An 18,720-nucleotide genomic window follows, 5' to 3' on the forward strand; every position below is an offset into this window, starting at 1 on the left:
TCAAATGCTCTTAAATACTGAAAAAGTACAGCTTAAGTTTTATAATCTGACTGCGAATAATACACTAAGAACAATACATTACATTTTCCCCTTCGCAGTGCATGTACTAGACTGTCTCAATTTCTATATATTGTCCAACACACAAAAAGGAAAAAATGACATTTTAATGTTGATGAATTAGCAAAGTAATTAAGACAGCAGAGCTGCATTTACCTCAGCAGCTTTAAGGGGAATACACAAGAGATAATGATAGATCAGATGTTACTAACGTTACTTTATTAACTACTTAACCATGTTGACTAATGCCACTGAGCCCTGTCTGGCTCTAGTCTGTACACAGTAATGACGTTCTGACAGCAAAAAGCAAACTACACGCGCTGTGCTAAAAGTTAGCAAGCTAGCAAAAAAATGATCCCATTACAGCTGCCTTACCTGAGTTGCATCTCCCACCTGGTCACACGCCAGAGCTGCCGCCACAGGTGCTGCTGCTGATGCTGCAGAGGATGGTCCAGCAGCAGAAAACAGGGTTGTCAGTTTCTGACATTTTGCAGCATTTGCAGCAATGCCTGTCTCTTTTTTTTCCTAATCTTGTCCACGCCTCCCTTGTGCTTCTTCTCCATGTTTTTCTTCTCCATGACTTCTGCGTGATTGATTGATTGATTGATTGATTGATGCAGAAGGAGGATGGGACAGCCTGTGGCCCTCAGCCCTTGGCTGTGATTGGCCAACAGCTCAACGACGAGGTGAAAGGGGTGTGACACACCCACATGGGCCAAAGATGATGAGCCAAACACTACTAGAGAAACTTCAACATTGGTTATCATATTAAAGGCCAGCCCAACTGCGCCTAAAGTTTTTTTTTTTTTTTTCCTCCGGCTGTACCGGCCCACACTGACCCAGCGGCCCCCTGGGAAATCTCCCGGTACTCCCGATGGCCAGTCCACCCTTGCTTATGAGCCACTCTCAGTGTGTACTGGTGTATTTATCTGCAGAGACTCTGCAGATAAATACACCACCACACACTGAGAGTGTGTGGTGGTGTATTTATCTGCAGAGACTCTGCCCTCTGCCTGTGTTAGGTGAGCTCAGGGCTTTATAAAAAGGTGGGGACCAGATGCCAGACTGTAAGCAGCAGGAATCAAAGAGATACAACACCTGAAAACACAAATATAGTGAGAAGAAATGCCAAACAAGAATGAATCTGGGGTTGGCTTTTACTTTCACTTTCACTGGCAAGTGTGTTTACAAACTGTAAGCAACAATCCTGCATAGTATAACTTTAATTTAAGAAGAAAAACTGAGTTGAAAATTCACTCCTAACCTTTAAAGCAGGCCTATTCAGTTGGCGGCCTGCAGGCTATATCAGGACCAGAAGCAACCTCAGAGTGGCTGGGTAGGGATTGGTGTGGAGACTCTGTATTAAACAGCCCGGGGCAAAATGAATCAAGACTGTAGTACTAATAAGCTCCGCTGTTATCGTCTCTTTCATTGTTACTTTGTAAAGTTTTGGTTTCATGTATCATCATGCTGCAGACTCAATAAAACCTTGAGCAGTAAAAAGCCAGTGCTTTATCAATACACGTGTTCAGCATGTAGAAAGACATATTTCAATCTGCTCTGTCCCTCATTCACCGCCGTTATGGTTTACAATCACATTTTACACAAGCACATCACACTAGTGGGACCAATAGCAAATAGTTAAAGCAAACTAAAATGAAAGCTGTCTGTATGTAGTCTGTTTAACTTAGTTTGTCACTTATCTTAAAATGTAGCTGAGACAGCCTACCTGTGGACAGTGAGTGTCCTCAGTAGAGGTGGGACAGAGAGCAGGATGAATGACTGATACTGATGTCTGTTCTTCATGCTTATATAACGTAACTCAGTGTTGTGATGTCAGGAGTAATATTTATTTTATTGACATGTTAGGTTTGTTTCCAGTGAGATATTATTGAGTTTATATAGTGACTTTGTTGTTGTAAACATGACTGTTGCTGCCATAGACTGTATAAAACTATATCCTGTGTATTTTCATGAACACTTGACCTTAAAGGTAAACGTCAGGAAGTGTGTGTGTGTGTGTGTGTGTGTGTGTGTGTGTGTTTTATATAGCCTATAGTGTTACAATGAAGGATGTTGGTATTAAATGTGGCCACAGTTTCAGATAATGAGGTAAATGTATGTAAAAGTAATCCCTGTGAACAAAAACCTCAGACTTCAGACTGTTGTGAATACCCTGTGTTCAACGGCTTTTTCTACTGAAGCTAAGATTTCTTTATAAGGCAAACAACTATGAGGCGGTAATTCTAGTTTGAACATTAAAGCATGTAAACAGGTTCTAGTAAAAACCCAGAATCCAAATATGAAGCTGTTAATGAGCATAATATGTCCTCTTTAAAGTGTTTGTTGTCTTCATCTTTGTCACAGCTCTGAGATCAGTCTGACTGAAGCCTACAAATCACTGGCTCTTATTTTATAGAACCATCATTACATTTAGTAACCATGTGTTCTTTATACAGAGCAGAACCTCTGCTGAAGTCCAGTAATCACAGCTGATGTGTTGCTGTTCAGTCTTTGGATGAACATGTAGAACATTTAACATGATATATCTGTCCATCAGTCATTTGTTCTAACAGACTCAGTAAATCCATCATTAAAGTGAATCCCTCTGTTTGTGCAGCCATGATGCGTTCAGGACTCTCAGCAGTTTATTTCCACTGTGTACTTGAGTGAAATCTGCAGAGTAAACAGACTTGATGCCCAAAGTCTCTGCAGGTCTGTGAGCTTCCAGCTCAGTGTGTTCACTCCAACACGTTAACATGAGAGCTGGAAGGAAGCCGACTACGCTACACAGCCGCTCCACTCTGCTCTGAACAGGAAGTCCCTACTGGTCTTTATACTGGATGTGCTGCATCACTGACTGACAGCTGCTTTATAACTTCTCTTGTCTTCTTCTCTCATCAGATGGAGGTCATGAGAGGATCAGCTGTGTCCTGATGATCCAGAGACGTTGAAGCAGCAGCATCAGTTTGTGTGTCTGTGTGAGTCTGTGTGAGTGCATGTCTGTGTTAGTGTGTGTGTGTGTGTGTGTGTGTGTGTGTGTGTGTATATACTGTATAATAGTGAGGTGACTCAAATAAATGCTACAAAAGGACTTTTGTCAACTGTTGTACTTTGTTGTTATTGTGTGTTTTAAACACAGTGTTGTTGTAGTTACTTTTAGTCACCAGTAGATGGAGATAATTTGATGCTCCTTAAACATTAATTGACGTTCCAATCCAAAAGGAACAACTTTATATTTTTTGGTTTCATGACGGTGCACCCACATTTTAGCATTAAATCAGAATGGGTTTGAAAAACAGATTTGCACAGCAGGGATACCCATCACAGTGGATTGACCAATCATTAGAACTGGCTCTCTCTTTCATAAAACACTGCGCATATTAAAGTCGGACCCAGAACTTTCTTCTGTTTTTGCAGGCCCACTGCTATTTGTCAACAAAAGGGGAAACAACTTGAGCCATCACGTGGTCCACGCCGATCGTGATTAGGAAGTAGTTCAGGAAACACCTTTATTGTTATTGACCGGGTGCATGAAAACACTGAGAAACAATCGGAAACATCAAAATGAAAGCAAAACATGACGAAAAGCTCACATGCAAGGTACGGATTTATTGAGGTGCATAAATTTAAGCTACGTTACTGAAAGTTGATAGTGTCGAGCACTTTGAGGGAAGGAAGGAAAGAGCAGCTTAATGCATTATTTGCTTTACAAACAAATGATTTATTGATCACTGATACAGAGTCTCAACACACAGATGTACCTGGTCCTATAAAATATAGGCACTACATGAGAAGGAGCAAATAAATATGTTGAAGCATAAAATATTCTGAGTGGAAAAATAATAAAAGACAGCTACTTAAATGAAATGTTTAAAAAGACACATCATACCTATACTTAAAAAGCATAATACAGTCAACTACTCATATCTACAGTGTATTTATCCGCTTGTCTACACAATCACACACTATCTGCACTAAACTATCACTCATTGACAACAACAAAATGTAAAACTTTACCACAGTTCAAAGTTATTCGGTCACACATAAAACTTAAAAGTTGAATGGTTAAACTTGTACAAATATAAGTTGGTCAAACATGAACGACTAAAACTTAATAAAAACCCTGAAGATGATCAAACCTGTATGATTTAAATGTTAGTTGCAAATCTGTCTGCACACACTGCGATGCCACACAGCTGGTTCAATATCAGCAAAGTTTCCCTTTATATTCATTGTCTTGTGTGGCGACCAGCAGTGATGTGGTGGTTCACTTTTACACTGTGATCTGTAGCCTATAGTTCGGCTTTAGCTTCTAACTATCTTTGTCTTTTTAACCTGTTGTTGCTGCTGAGTCAGTTTGACATCCTGGATATATCCTTCAAACACAGACTGTAGATCCCTCTGTCTGCTTCTCTCTGGAATCACTCTTTGATTTCTCCAAAAATGTGATCATATTTCTTCAGGGAGTGCATTTAAACATAAAATTTAAACATTTTTTTGGTTGAATCTTAAATATTCACAACCATACCCGCAGCTCCTGACTGCGGAGATACATCTCTAAGTTTAGACTTTTATGTGAGATAATAGCATAGGGTGAAAAAAAATAAAAATGAAAACAGGAGCAACAGGTTGTAGGTTTGGTTTTGAGATTAGTAGAGACATGTTTGAAACCCGAGCTAACATGTTCGTGTTCACTTCCTCTCTTTCACTAACACACAAACGCTCATAGCAGCTCGACGTTGCAAAAGTGCTTTATGGCGATGTATTTTATATTTTAGGAGATATATTACACAGGATAAATTAGAGACAACATTATATTGTATGAAATTATTTGAATAAGAATCACCACTGCTGCTGTTAAAAATATAATTTCTATGATTGAATCTTAAAGGAAAACCATTCTGTGTTTGTGTTTATCGCTGTTACATGCTACATATGCATAAAAAAAGTACTTTTGAGCATTATCATATTGACATTCTTCTTTCTGTTAAACGTGTTTTTTGATGACACCAACTGAGCTTGTTTACTAAAATGATTTTGCAGTGCTAGCTAACCACTTCCATCCTATAAGACTGCACCTGACTGTTAGCCTGCAGGTAACTAGCAAACATCTCTGCGCGTTAAAACAAACTGAGGTCTGGTTTATTCCTTTAACCTTTATCCTCCTGCTCTAACAACAAGGTTGAAGAAGGTGTGAGTGGAGGTTCTTCAGTTCAGTTCAGTTCTTCAAAGCTTTGTAACTCTTTACATGTATGAATCATTTTTCATTGCCAGTGGGTGAACAGGTTGTAACACAACTAAAAAAACGACACTCTCCCCGACCTTCTCAGTTGCTTCTCGGAGCCTGTGGACTGACTTCTCTGTGAAGTACTCTGGGATGTTATGCACATTCCCATGCCTCTCTTCAGCTACAGCTCTAAGGTGGAATTTATATTTCTGCATTGAATCAATGCCATACCTATGGTGTAGGCTCTGCGTCGACATAGGCCCTTGCAAATTCTGGGCCCATAGCACATGCACTGCTGCCAACTTACCGACTACCTTGCTAGATTTAGCCCCCTTACCTAGCATGTCTAGCAACTTTTTGGCCAGATCTCTCTCTCCCTTGAAGAGAGTCACCAGTTTTCCTCAGGGAATGTTTCTGTATTTGTATTTCCTCTCTTTGCAGCATTTTTTCTTAATGTTGTGCATGTGTTTCACATTGGTGAAGATCCACCGTAAATACCTCCATCACTCTGCATTGGGAGGTTAGCTTGTGTTACATAAGCTGTTTGGCTATCCAGTGTGGTTCTTGCCATGTTAGCAAAGTTGTTATTTAAATTTGAACATTTTTTTTAACCAGGACATAATGTCTTCTCTTTCCTTTGGAATACAAAGTGAAAACGTGTCTGGTAACAGTCAGTTTTGCTTCACACTATTGGTGTTGTCGGCCTGCGGTCTTAAGCACATGGCAAAAGAAAATGTGAAGGTAAAAACACAGTGATACCTCATTCTGAGGGTGCAATCACTAATTTACGAGCCTGAACAATCAGCCAGACGGTTCTCTGTCTGACTACCTCTAGCAGGCCTTTGATTGATTGTATGGGACACGTCCCAACTATCCAAATGCAAATCTACACCTTTGTTTGTGATTGCTGTGAAAGTTTAATTAGCTATGTGTTAACTGAGCTAAGTTATGTGACAAAAAAGTGCGGAGGAATGAGTGTGAAGTTCAACAGCCGGATAGAGGGGCTCGCTGAACGTTGCTTTGAAGGTGTGGAGGCGGGTCCAACTGTCAGAGGAAACTCTGTAGAAGGACAGAGTCCCAGCCGGCCAGTCCAGGTACACCCCCACCCGACTGGAGCGCGAGGAGAGGGAAGATACACTGACGCTCTCATTGTGGTGCAGAACAAAACAACCTTCATCAGCGCAAATCAAACACCAAGACCTGTCGTTGCGTCCCAGCTTGCAATCATCCACATCACCTTTCCTGCCAATGCTTCTGTACGTTAACCCCATGGTGAAGGGCTCCAACACCTCCATCTCCCAGTAGCAACGCCCATCTAGACCCTGTTGACACAGCACCTGTTGGCAGTTATCGAACCTTTCTTGGTGATGGGGATATGACTGCTCCTCTTGCACCCATGTCACCTTTCTGTTCCCTTCAGAGAGAAGGAGGTTCTTGTGGGCTGTGTTGGGGTCCAACGTGAGCTCACAGGCATCTGGAGGTCAGAAAACACTTTATGTTAAAAGCATAGACTGTAATAATATCGCTGGGCAGCACTCCACTCAGGGAGTGATGAAGAAGTCATGTTTTCTGTCCAGACTGCCTTTCCTCCAGTAAGAATCGTCAATATTCTTGTTCCTCTGATGTTCACCAGTTCATTGAAATCACGATCCATCACTGTGGTCACAACATTCTTTAAATGTTGAGCATTTACACAGATACTCACATTTCTTGAATCTCGTTCTCATCCGGTGACTTCCACCATGTTCAACACTGTGAAGAAAAATTATGATCAGACCAAGAACGATTTAAAGGACAACGTGTTGCTCTCAGAACCTTTTGCTATCAGAGTATCAGATGTGTCTATTGTGAATCCATCGTATATAAATCTATGGTTGGTGTTATCCAACCTGTAGTGCAACTGTACATTACTACATTTTATCAGAATTCAGGCTGATGATAGGGTGCCCTGGAACAGTGATGGCCAGATGAAGCCTCGTGAGCCCTTTTCTGACCCCAATGGATGGCGCTCTTGGTTTAAAGAAAAGGGCTCAAGGAAAGGAAAGGCAATTCAGTTTGCTTTCAACCCTTTGTTGAAAAGAGAGTGCCATCTAGTGGGCTCACAAAACAAAGAAAATGGTTCATGAGGCTTCATTTGGCCATCACTGCCCTTGAGTAAACCCTTGGCTAGTTTTACTGTTGGTCGTACACTCCATCTTACTGTTGTGCATTTGTAGAGGTAGTCTAGTAGCACTTTTTCTCAGGTTAGTGGGAAAGTCAAAAATCTGGTACTCTAGCGTTGTACTCACTTGAGTATGTTGAGCTTGTATTGTGGATTTTCTCTCAGCTCAGAGAGCAGCTTCTCTCCAGAGTCTCCTGGATTGTTGTAGCTCAGGTCCAGCTCTATCAGATGAGAGGGGTTGGACCGTAGAGCTGAAGCCAGATCAACACAGCCTTCTTCTGTGACTTGACAACCTGACAACCTGAGAAAACAAAGTGTTTGGTTAATTAGCATGCAGGTTCAAGATGCATTTATATAAAGCAACTGCACCAGTTGTGAGTTTCTTGCATCCCTGAGTGAATCTAAAGAAGGCTGGCATAAATTGATGAGCAGCCCTTGAGCAGAGTTCGGTACTTATGTGATGTTGTTGTGGCAGCATCAATAAAAAGCAGTGGCTAGAAAATGAAGTTTCACAAGTTTGATGGTAGAAGTAGAATCTAATGCAGGGAGCATCATGGCCCAGCTCAGCCTGAAGGAGCAGCAGTCAGAGACATTACAAAGAATGAACTCTGCTGTGTAAACAAATAATAAATACCTCAGTGTCTTCAGTTTGCAGTATTGACTCGACAGTCCCTCACAGAGCAGCTTTACTCCTGAGTCTTTCAGGTCATTGTTGCTCAGATCCAGGTCTCTTAGAGGTGAATAGGGGAACTTGAGACCAAAGGCCAGATGCTGGATCGACTCTTCAGTCACTTTGCAGTCTGCTAGTCTAGAGATGGAAAATAGAGTTAAAGGGTTTTAAGGATAAAGAAAAAGGCACAATATACACAGTGGAGTGCAGATCTCTCCAAGGCGGCCAAGCAACCACCTGGGCTGATCATGGCCACTTAAGACAATTCTTGAAATTGCAGCAGACATGGCGCAGCGTGCTCCAGTATCGTCCTAGAGGCCAGTAAAAATATGCGCCAGTCAGAACATAGTCAGGTCTCAGCCATGACATGCAGAATTGTCCCTCCCAGCTTCCTTACAGTCAAAATGGCGATGAAAAGACAAAAAAGGGGAATTTATTCATCTTGTATCAGGAACAAAATTAATCTGCAGATGCTGCGGTTCAAATTGAGACCAAACTTTTCTATGATTTCAATTTTTGATATAGGCCTGCAACAGATGGTAAGGCTTGTTGTTTTTAACCAAGACAATTTCTGGAAAACATGTGGCCCGTACCAGTTGCTGTGAGAGTGAAGAGTCAGCAGTCAATGGCGGTATAAAACATTTAATTACACAGGTTTTTCAGCAGTTGGGAATCACTGCAATCACGGGAGGTCCTTGAGCATACAGTCATAAATGTGGACACAAAATATTAGAATGATTGGTCCAATCATTTGTGAGATCAGGTGCAGACAGACAAATCTCCACCATAGCTTGGCAGAGATGATAAAATCAACATAGTGCAACCAGATTATGTTACACAATACAGGGAAGGTAAACTTACATGGCCTTGCTGCTGATCCTCACAGCTGGTATCAGCCTCCTTCTGCCTTCGTCTGATGTGCTGTAACTCTTCAAGTCCAACACATCCAGATCATTCTTCGATACCAGCAGCATGTAGGCCAATGCAGAGCAGTGCAGTGGAGTCAGTTCTGTTTTGGAACGATCTGATGATTTGAGATATTCCTGAATCTCATCTTTAACTTTATGATCTCTCATCTCAACCATGGTCTGGAAGAGGTTCATGCAGCTGTCTGGAGAGAGGGCCTTCCTTCGGATGGCTTTGAGGTAAGTCAAGATTTTCTTGTCGGTATCCTGGCTTGGATCTGTCAATGTCAGCAGACCCTGAAGGACTCTTCTGTTGGGTTCTACCATGAGGCCAAGGAGGAATCGCAGGAAGAAGTCCAGGTGGCCGTTCTTCTTCTCCAACACTCTGTCAACTGTCATCTTTACAAGATCAAGTAAAGTATGTTCTTTGTCCTTCAGATCGAGGAAGTTGCCGAGCACTTCTTTGTTGTTGTTTGTGAAACAGTCATAGACAAACAGAGCTGCAAAGAACTCCTGTATGGTCAGGTGCACAAAGAAGAAGACCTTTTTCTGGGAAAAGACATGTTCTTCTCTCAGAATTGTGTTGCAAAATCCAGAGCAGATGGTTGCCTCTTTTACGTCGATGCCACAGTCTTCCAGATCTTCAGCATAGAAGATGAGACTGTTCCTCTGCAGGTGAACAAACGCAAGCTTGCCGAGTTTCAGGAGAAATTCTCTGTGTTTCTTCAGAAGTCTCTCTTTGTTTTCCTTGGTCTTCTGGTCATATTTTCTGCTTCTGCGTTTTGTCTGGGCAAACAGGAAATGTGCCATCATCTCTGTTAGAGTTTGAGGAGTTTCAGCTTTGTCATCTCCTCCAAAGATCTCCTGAAATAACACGGCAGAAATCCAGCAGAAGATCGGGATCTGGCACATGATGTCGAGACTCTGTGAAGAGCGAATGTGTGCAATGATCCTGTCAGCGAGGCCTGGGTCATTTCTAAATCTCCTCTTGAAGTATTCTTCTTTTTGTGGGTCATTGAACCCTCTTATCTCTGTCACCATGCCAACAAACTCTGCAGGGATCTGATTGGCTGCTGCTGGACGGGATGTTATCCACACGTTAGCATTAGGAAGAAGGTTACCCTGGATGAGGTTTGCTAGAAGATTCCCCATAGATGTTACTTCACTGACTGATGTTACCTTCTTGTTCCTGAAATCCAGTTGAAGTCTGCTTTCATCCAGGCCATCCAGGATGACTACAACCTTGGCTTTGATGAAATCTTCTGAATCTGTCAGATCACGGATCGCAGGATAGAATTCAGTCAGGAGCTTCTGCAAGCTTTTGTTATCTGTACTCAGATTCAGCTCCCGGAAAGCGAGACTGAAAATGAAGTCAATGTCCTCATTTTCTCTCCCCTCGGCCCAGTCAAGAATGAATTTCTGCACGGAAAATGATTTTCCGATGCCCGCAACACCCTTTGTCAGGACCGTTCTGTGGGGTTTCTCTTGGCCAGGCAAAGGTTTGAAGATGTCACTGAGGCTGATAAATTCTGAAGGTCGTTTAGGTTTGATGAGTCTGAATGAATGTTCATCATGTGGCCCTTCACTCTCTCCAGTGGTAATGTGAAGTGTTGTGTAGATGCTGTTTAGGGAGCTCTGTTGGTCACCATTACCTTCAGATGTCAGAGTGAATTTCTTTTGAACTGCTTCTTTAAGATTCTTCTTTGCTCTCAAGAGATGGCTGCCCCCTGAAACAATCAAATGCATGCTTGCAAATCCCAGAAATTCCAATAATAAATGAGTGGTTAATATCAAATAATTTTAGCTAGGTCTTGTAAACAGCTCAAGCAGACACGTAATCTCGGCCTAATTAAACTTACCAGTGTCTTCTTCAGTGTCTCTCTGGTGTTCCGGCTCTTTTCTGAATTTCTTCTCACACTTTGTGCAGGTGCAGTCCGAGCTGAAACACAGTCTGCATGACCAGTGTCCACAGGTTAAACGAACTGGATCCCTCAAAACCTCCAGACACATGGAACAGCTGGACGGCTCCCCACTCAGCTTGCTGTAGGGTGAACAACAAATGACCACGTTAGTCCTGTCAGATGTGTACCAGGTACAGTTTTGGGGCCACTGTTGTGTATGTTTTCAGTTTTTGGGTCATTACTTCCATTTATTTCAAAAAGTCAACATACTTGGACAATTACATTTTGTGTTCATTCGTACAGGCAGGAAATAATTGCTGTAACACAATAGCATGCATTTATTATTACTGGGTAGTAGATCATTTCTGGAAAACTACAGCTTGTGTTCCTTTATACAGAGCAGTCTAAGTTCTGAATGGCTACAGCATGCATATTTAAACTTTTTTTGTTCATTTTCTGTTTTATAATTTATTACATTTTAAGTATGACAAACTTCTTAAAAGAAGGAATTGCTGATTTTAGTATGCTTTAGATGCAAGATATTGTGTTTGCAGAATACACTAAAGTCCCAGTGAAGCAAAATGCGTTATTAACCACCTCGCCAAATTTAAACAATGTAAAAAAAACATCACCAAATATTTAAATTTAGGTCTCAATATCGTGAAGACATAAACAGTATTCTCTAGTCTGAGATAGGAGTGTGTCTGCTGAAGATGCTGAAACAAAGATCAAGCAGCTGTGAAGCAGCAGACTCTTGTTAGCTGCTAATTTAAGTAGCACAAAGCACCCATGTCACAGTAAAGTTGACCTTTGACCTTTTAGATATAAAATGTCATCACTTCATCATTTTATCCTTGAGTTATGGCCAAAAACATATTTTGTGAGGTCACAGTGACCTTGACCTTTGACCACCAAACTCACCTCTTCACCTGGATGAAATCCTCCATAAATCACAGATCATCTCCATTATTAGTAACGCATTACAGTAACGCTGTTAGTTTTGGCAGTAACTAATACTCTTAACGTGTCAGTTTTTAAATTCAGTAACTCAGTTACCGTTACCAAACGGTGCGTTACATCGTTATTCTTGGCCAGGTTTTAAAAGGGCGCGCAGCATGCAGTATTCCTTCACAAACTGAAGTTCCCTTTCACTAAAACATTTTAGCCCTAAACAATAAAACATAGTCAGGTCAGATACAGGTATATGAACAATTCTTACCAGAGCATCTTAATGAAACACGTCTCTCACCATCTCTGAAGTCACTGTCGACCTGCTGGCCTCACCACAGTGCTGTAATGTTACATTAAGCGGCAGCGCTTCTGTAGATTTTTAGTCCCAGTAACGTTATATCCAGTGACGTGATATCCATTGTTATCCTGAGGAAGCTTTTAGCTCATTTTCCATATTTGTATCCAAGTACTGTAGTTGTAAAACGTTTAGCTGCCTGACAGCGAGTGACTCCACTGTAGAAGACATGTTGCATGTTTCCTATACCCTTCAGTTATTTTGTCAAGTTGTAGTCTAACAATCCCTTGGTTAAACTCAATCCGCTGTCGCTTAGGCGATGTAGCTACGAGCCAATACAGTTAGGAAATGTCTTGGGCTGCAGGGCTGAGTTTCCCAAAACATGATCTTCTTTGTAGCTTAGAAAAACTACACTGTAAAGATGAAAAGCACCTGGCACCCTCTAGCGTCCCCACTCAGTCATCTACAGCCAGGACATACTCAGAGTGTAGATGACACTAGTGCGTATGCATTAATATCATGGCATGATGGCGAGCCAAGACGAGAGTCCTAAGTCGAGTTTTTTACTATTTTTCAGTAACTAGCACACCACTGGCTTTAACAAAGAAATGCAGTAAGGTGAGCCTCATGTTTTGCAACCTGCAAACAGAATACATGAAATTAAATTACCTTTGTGTAGTTTCAACACCAAAGTTCAGCGGCTCAAACATGGATATGTCACTCTTCATAGATACAACACTGGGAGCTGTGGGCTCATTGCCACTTGACTGTGAACTAAAAAGAAAAAGAGAAGACTTTAATTTATGTATTACTTTTGCATCTACTCAGAGACTCATTCAGCAATCAAGAACACATCTATAACCTAGAAATGTTATTAATGGTTATTTGGATTACTGTCTTCTCTTAACACCAAAGTTGAGTGGCTCATACATGGATACGTCACTCTTCATAGATTCACAGCTGGGACCTGAGGACTCAGCTTCACTTGTCTGTGATCTATTTAGAGAAATCCTTTTATTTATGTATAACCTTTGCATCGACTCAGTAACTTAGTCAGCAACCAAGAGCACATCTATAACGAGCCCAGACTCACTCTGAAGTTGTCAAAATCCGGCGCATGGGCAGTGACTTGCAGTGTCAGAAACCTACGAAAAAGGGCGTTCTTTAACATCAGCATGATATGTGGCCAGTTATAGTTTAACCACGCCCGGCAGCGTCAGGGGGAAATGTGGTGGGACACGGACGAACGTTAAGGCAGCAAAAGTCCAACTGGGGCGGGAGTGGTGGTGGATGGGTCCAACAAACACCAACTTTCACCTGAGAGAGCGGTGTTCACATCTCATAAGATTCTAAAGCCAAACACTGTTGTTTTTTCCTCAACCTAACCACGTGTTTTTGTTGTTGAAGGAAAAACAATGTCAATTCAAAGTGTTGTACCAACGTATGCTTTTATTTTGAAAGAGACTGCATGTTAACGTTAAATTTCCTGTGAAAACAGACGTGTATTTTGAAAGAAGACAATGCATGTAACAGGCAGAACTTTACACGGTGTCCCAGAGCATCAACGACCAACACACCCAGGGTACCTTGCACGTCGTATGTGGACGTGGAAAGTATGTGACGAGGTCGGAGTGAGAATGTGCTGCTCTACCTACAAATATTAATTTATTTACTAATAGTGCACAAAATTTAGGATTACCGTCTTCTCTTAACACCAAAGTTGAGTGGCTCATACATGGACACATCACTCTTCATAGACTCACAGCTGGGACCTGAGGACTCTGCTGCACTCGTCTGTGAACTACAAAGAGAAGAAGAATTAAAAAAGTCTAGAAACAACTAAACATAACTTAGAGTTCACTCTATGAGACTGTACTTTGAACTTAAGCTAACATCAGCAACATTGGTGCCTGAATAGGGTGGACAACAAGACTTTTTGTCCCCCCACTTTCTGTGCACACAAGAAGACATGATGGTCGCTATTGACGCGAACCAAGTGTCACAGCCAGATCACAGTCAGGTGCCCCCTGCCTAGTGCATTGGGATTGTGCTAAACATGCCTTTGAGAATTTCGTGGTCAGGCTTCCTGCAGTAGTAAATTGCAGTAGTAATGTTTCATGGTTTTTAATTGATCCTAATACCCTCCTGCATCATATATCAAAAGTACCTTTATGGATATAGTGGAACATTAATCCTTCAAGGTCAAGGCCTATATACACACACACACACTTATATATACAGAGGTGGGAAGTAACTAATTACATTTACTCACGTTACTGTAATTGAGTAGTTTTTTTTGTGTAATTTGTAATTTTTTCAGTAGTTTTTGAAATCTGTAATTTTACTTTTACTTGAGTAAATTTTGACTGAGGTATTGAGATAAACTTCATTCCAGACTCAAGTCCATATATAATACATACAAAAACACAGACACGTATTGTACTTTGCTACACTTGAAATCACATCCGTTACTAAGTTTAAAAAAAAAAAAAAAAAAATTCGGCTAAATGGAAACCAAAAGGGTCAATCTCGGAAATCTCACGTGGAATTATATATACGTATATGTATATGTGTGTGTGTGTGTATATATATGTATATATACACACACATACACACACACACACATATACATATATATATAAAACTTTCTACAGTGTGTTCAGCCTTTATTCATGACATCACAGTTGCTCACTAATGATTGGCTTGTACCTGATCAGCTCACTTCTGGAGCTGGTTGGTTGTTGAGACATCTGAGAGGAGGAGCTGGAGTACAGAGAGATGGATCGCTTCCTCGTCTTCCTCTTCTCAGCCATTTCGACTGCTGCAGCTGAAACAGAACTACAGGAAGCAAAATAACTTTACCAGACATCTGTTAAGAACTAATTCCAACATGGTGTCACGTTAATTCTTTAATTTGCTAGTTTCTGGCTCATGTAAGGTGTCAGAAACAGACATGAATGACCAAGGACAGGCTGCAAGAGCCAAAATTTACCTCACATTTATTTGATTTTTGTCTGAAGTCACTTAAAATAAAAATGTCTTATGAAATTACAGCTATGGTTTCAACTGTATATGTTAATATGCAGCAGGTCCCAAATACATTGAAACAAAGCTGGAATATATAACATGATATAATGATCCAACAACATAATTCTATTTTAATATTAACAGTACAATTTATATTTTTAAGGGTAAATCTTAATGTGAAAAATGACTGAAGTTATTAAATAAATTTAGTGGAGTAGAAGTATAAAGCAGAGTAAAATGGAAATATAAGAGAGTGTGAAGACCTCACACCTAACAGTACTTTGTTACTCGCATCACTGTATATTTTAAAGTGCGGCAAACTACACATTCACAAAGAAAGAAAGACGTGTTTTTAAGTTTTAAAATCAACTCAAATCATAAACACCTACGTCTGTCAGAAAGCTTTACTTCCTTGTTCAGTGTTCTGTGGCTGCTCGTTTGTGAGAGCTCAGATGGGCAGGCTGTGAAACAAACAGACAAAAAAGAGGAAGTCAGTCTCAACGTCCTCCTTCCTGTTTCAAACAGGTTGTTGATTATCAGTTGGACTGTGTTCACTTTATCTCAGCAGCTTTGTGACGTTGTGTACTCAAACAATCTCTAAAGATCCCTTTTATAGAGACTCAAGTGGAGACAAACTCTAATAACACTCATCAGATCAGGCTCTCTGTTACAGTGTGTGTGTCATTAGATTAAACCGCAGCGCCAACATGCTGCACTACTGGACGGTTAGTGTCACCTAGTGGAGAAAAATTATAAGAACGAGTGTGTGGAAATCAGAGTGCACATGAGTGGGAGAAGCTCATTAGTTAAAGGAAATTTAAAAAACCTGAAGATTAAAAGAGACATTAGTTAGTAAAAAGAACAAATTGTCAGTAAACTGAACATCAGAATAACAATCTTTAATCAGATTCCTCCCCTTTTTTCTGTCTTATATTCCCCTGATACGATCGATCTCATGCAAAGATCTTTAGGACTTGTATTTTTTTAGCAACTAAGTAAAAAAATATATAAATATTTTCGTTTGTTTATTTGACTTTTTTTTTAATAAAAGACACTTCCCTGGTTTACTTCACATATTTATTTTGTTTTGATTGTTTCTTGTTTTATTTCCATTAATAATTCCTTTATTATTTCACTTCCCTGTCATGTTTTAACTCTTTAATGTTCAGCACCTGGAGCTGAATTTTACTTGTGCTTTACTAATAATGTTTTATCATAATGGCATTATTTAGCTGGTGAAAACAATCTATTTGTTTACCATCAAACAGAATAGCAGCTGTAGGTACTACAGCTGCTATTCTGTTTGATGGTAAACAGACAGAATAGCAGCTGTAGGTACTACAAAATATTTCATATTCCTTTAATCAGATTCCTCAAAGCCTTTTTTATTATTATTTTTACTTTAAATAGTTTTCAATATTGCTGGTGCTGAGTTTTACTACTGATAAAGTTTCATTTGAATTTATTTACACGAGGCCTGAGCAGCATCAAACAGACACGTGTGTTATGATAATAAATATACAGAATATTTGACGCAGCTCCGCTTCATTTAATGTTAGCAGACCCTTTGGCGTCGCCTGGTGGTCGAAATAATAACAGCAAGTATATGGAAAAACATGCTGCTGCGCATGAGTGACGCAGTTCTTTTCAACACTATAAATAACAAACAGGCATCATCTCCTGTTTTCACATTTCATATCAGCTCCTCACATTAAAAACTGTCTACTTATATATTTGATGTCGTCATTTGAATCCGTTTGAGGTCAAAGTTTGCAGAAACTCTTGTGCGCTCTGGACTCAGCTGCGCACTCCACTTCTCCCTCTGCACAAACAACATGTCGGCTGAGACTGACACCAAAGTGCGCACTTCCAGCAGAGACCACGAACCGATCAGCTGGTCTGATTCAGACATGCAGACACACATGTTCACAGGTTCATGCACCGACACTCACCTGAAAGGCTTCAAGGCGTTTGCTCCTCATGGAGCTGCGGATCCAAAGTCTCTTCTCTGGCTGTATCGGGTCACAGTCGATAACACGCAGCTGTAATAGATGTTGAAAGTACCCGTCAGTTCTTTTTCGGTTACTTTCGGTTTCGATGCACCTCCCCTCCCCCTTCAAAATAAACTCCAGATATCACCGTCACACACTGATGACACACAGCAGGTTCACAGGGTCAGTTTGGACTCTAACAGAGTCACACAGCTCCTGATGATTATTACTGATGGAGTTCAGTTTCAAACCTGCAGCTTTAGCTGACAATAAAGATGACAATAAAGTCCCAATGTCCTCAATCGAGACAACAATAAAGTCCCAATGTCCTCAAACGAGACAACAATAACTTCCCAGTGTCCTCAAACGAGACGACAATAAAGTCCCAATGTCCTCAAATGAGACGATAATAAAGTCCCAATGTCCTCAAACAAGTACTTGCTGGGTAACAGTGTCTCAGCTTGTCACTGTTGCTAAAGTTGGTCAAATTTGTTGCCATATCAAACTACAAACAATATTAATCATAAATAAACAAGTTTCAACAATTAGATTTGATCAGGTTTCGGACCTTGTCTACTTTTGTGTTGGGATCGGCTGCAGACTGACTTGGCAGAGATGGCTGCCATCTTGTTTCTACATGGATCAGTGTAATGTGCTCTTACTACCACAGAAAAATTGTCCACGAACGAGGACAACAGGTCTGAGTTAAGTACAATGACGTATAAGGGTCAAGTAAACCCAAAATGTGGTGTCCTCATATGAGGACACAGGGTCTCAGGAGGATAGGCTATATATATATATGTATGTATGTATATGTGTAGTATATTTCTCCACTCGTTTGTGTGTGCTTATACATTCTCTGTTTATGTGGACCTTTGTTTGTCATTGTGGGCCGTGTTGTCCTTGTTTTGAGCTGTAACTGCTATTTCTGTGTCAGTACATTGAGAGCCACAGTCAAACTCCACATGATGGTTACACTGGGTCACATTTAAGTTCATCATGAGTTATTGCTGAAGAGCCACGAGTCTCTTAAAATATCTACATATTCTACTCGCATGTAAAAATGAAAAGGGGAATTAATCTAACATTGGTTTTATGTGTTGTAGTGTGTTGTTCACTGCAGTCTGACTGAACACACAAAAAGACTAAGAAAATTCCAGGGGTATGTTCAATATCAAACCAGTGCAAAGTGTTTTGCTACGGTTTTCAGGTTGAATATGTTTCCTTGAAATGGTTTACAGCGGGCTTTGAGGTCAGCAGAGAAGTGAACACTAGACTTTATCAACCAAATCCTGGTAGATCTTGACCTACTGTACACCATGCTTTACTTTTGTTTCACACTTGCTTTTGTAATCTAAACATCTGTTTCCCAAACCTGCGTTCCCAAAACTTCTGTTTCCCAAACCTCCATTTCCCAAACTTCAGTTTCCCAAACCTTCGTTCCCAAAACTTCTGTTTCCCAAACCTCCATTTCCCAAACTTCTGTTTCCCAAACCTCCGTTTCCCGAAATTCTGTTTCCCAAACCTCAGCA

At 40.6% G+C, this 18,720-nt stretch overlaps 2 protein-coding genes across 3 annotated transcripts in view; one reads left to right on the forward strand and one right to left on the reverse strand.

Moving 5' to 3' along the window:
* The window catches only part of LOC144459617 (protein NLRC3-like), a 38,445-nt gene extending 35,294 nt beyond the window's left edge, over positions 1-3,151 (forward strand). For both annotated transcript variants that reach the window (XM_078163856.1, XM_078163855.1), the window contains one exon: positions 2,962-3,151. In XM_078163856.1, the coding sequence (XP_078019982.1) occupies positions 2,962-2,974 (13 nt within the window). In that variant the 3' untranslated portion in view covers positions 2,975-3,151. The remainder of the gene's footprint in view (positions 1-2,961) is intronic.
* Positions 3,152-3,760: 609 nt separating this feature from the next.
* Positions 3,761-17,357, reverse strand: LOC117245822 (NLR family CARD domain-containing protein 3-like). Its single transcript, XM_033609366.2, has 11 exons — positions 17,150-17,357; positions 15,587-15,658; positions 14,880-15,008; positions 13,870-13,971; positions 12,840-12,944; positions 10,883-11,064; positions 8,980-10,750; positions 8,083-8,256; positions 7,576-7,749; positions 6,993-7,039; positions 3,761-6,761 (listed from the first exon to the last, which is right to left on the reverse strand). Exons 3-11 carry the CDS (start codon positions 14,981-14,983, stop codon positions 6,229-6,231), a joined length of 3,192 nt encoding a protein of 1,063 aa, XP_033465257.2. The 5' UTR covers positions 14,984-15,008; positions 15,587-15,658; positions 17,150-17,357; the 3' UTR covers positions 3,761-6,228.
* Between the last annotated feature and the right edge of the window lie 1,363 nt (positions 17,358-18,720).

This window comes from Epinephelus lanceolatus, chromosome 22 (assembly GCF_041903045.1).
Source record: "Epinephelus lanceolatus isolate andai-2023 chromosome 22, ASM4190304v1, whole genome shotgun sequence".
Lineage (NCBI taxonomy): Eukaryota > Metazoa > Chordata > Actinopteri > Perciformes > Serranidae > Epinephelus > Epinephelus lanceolatus.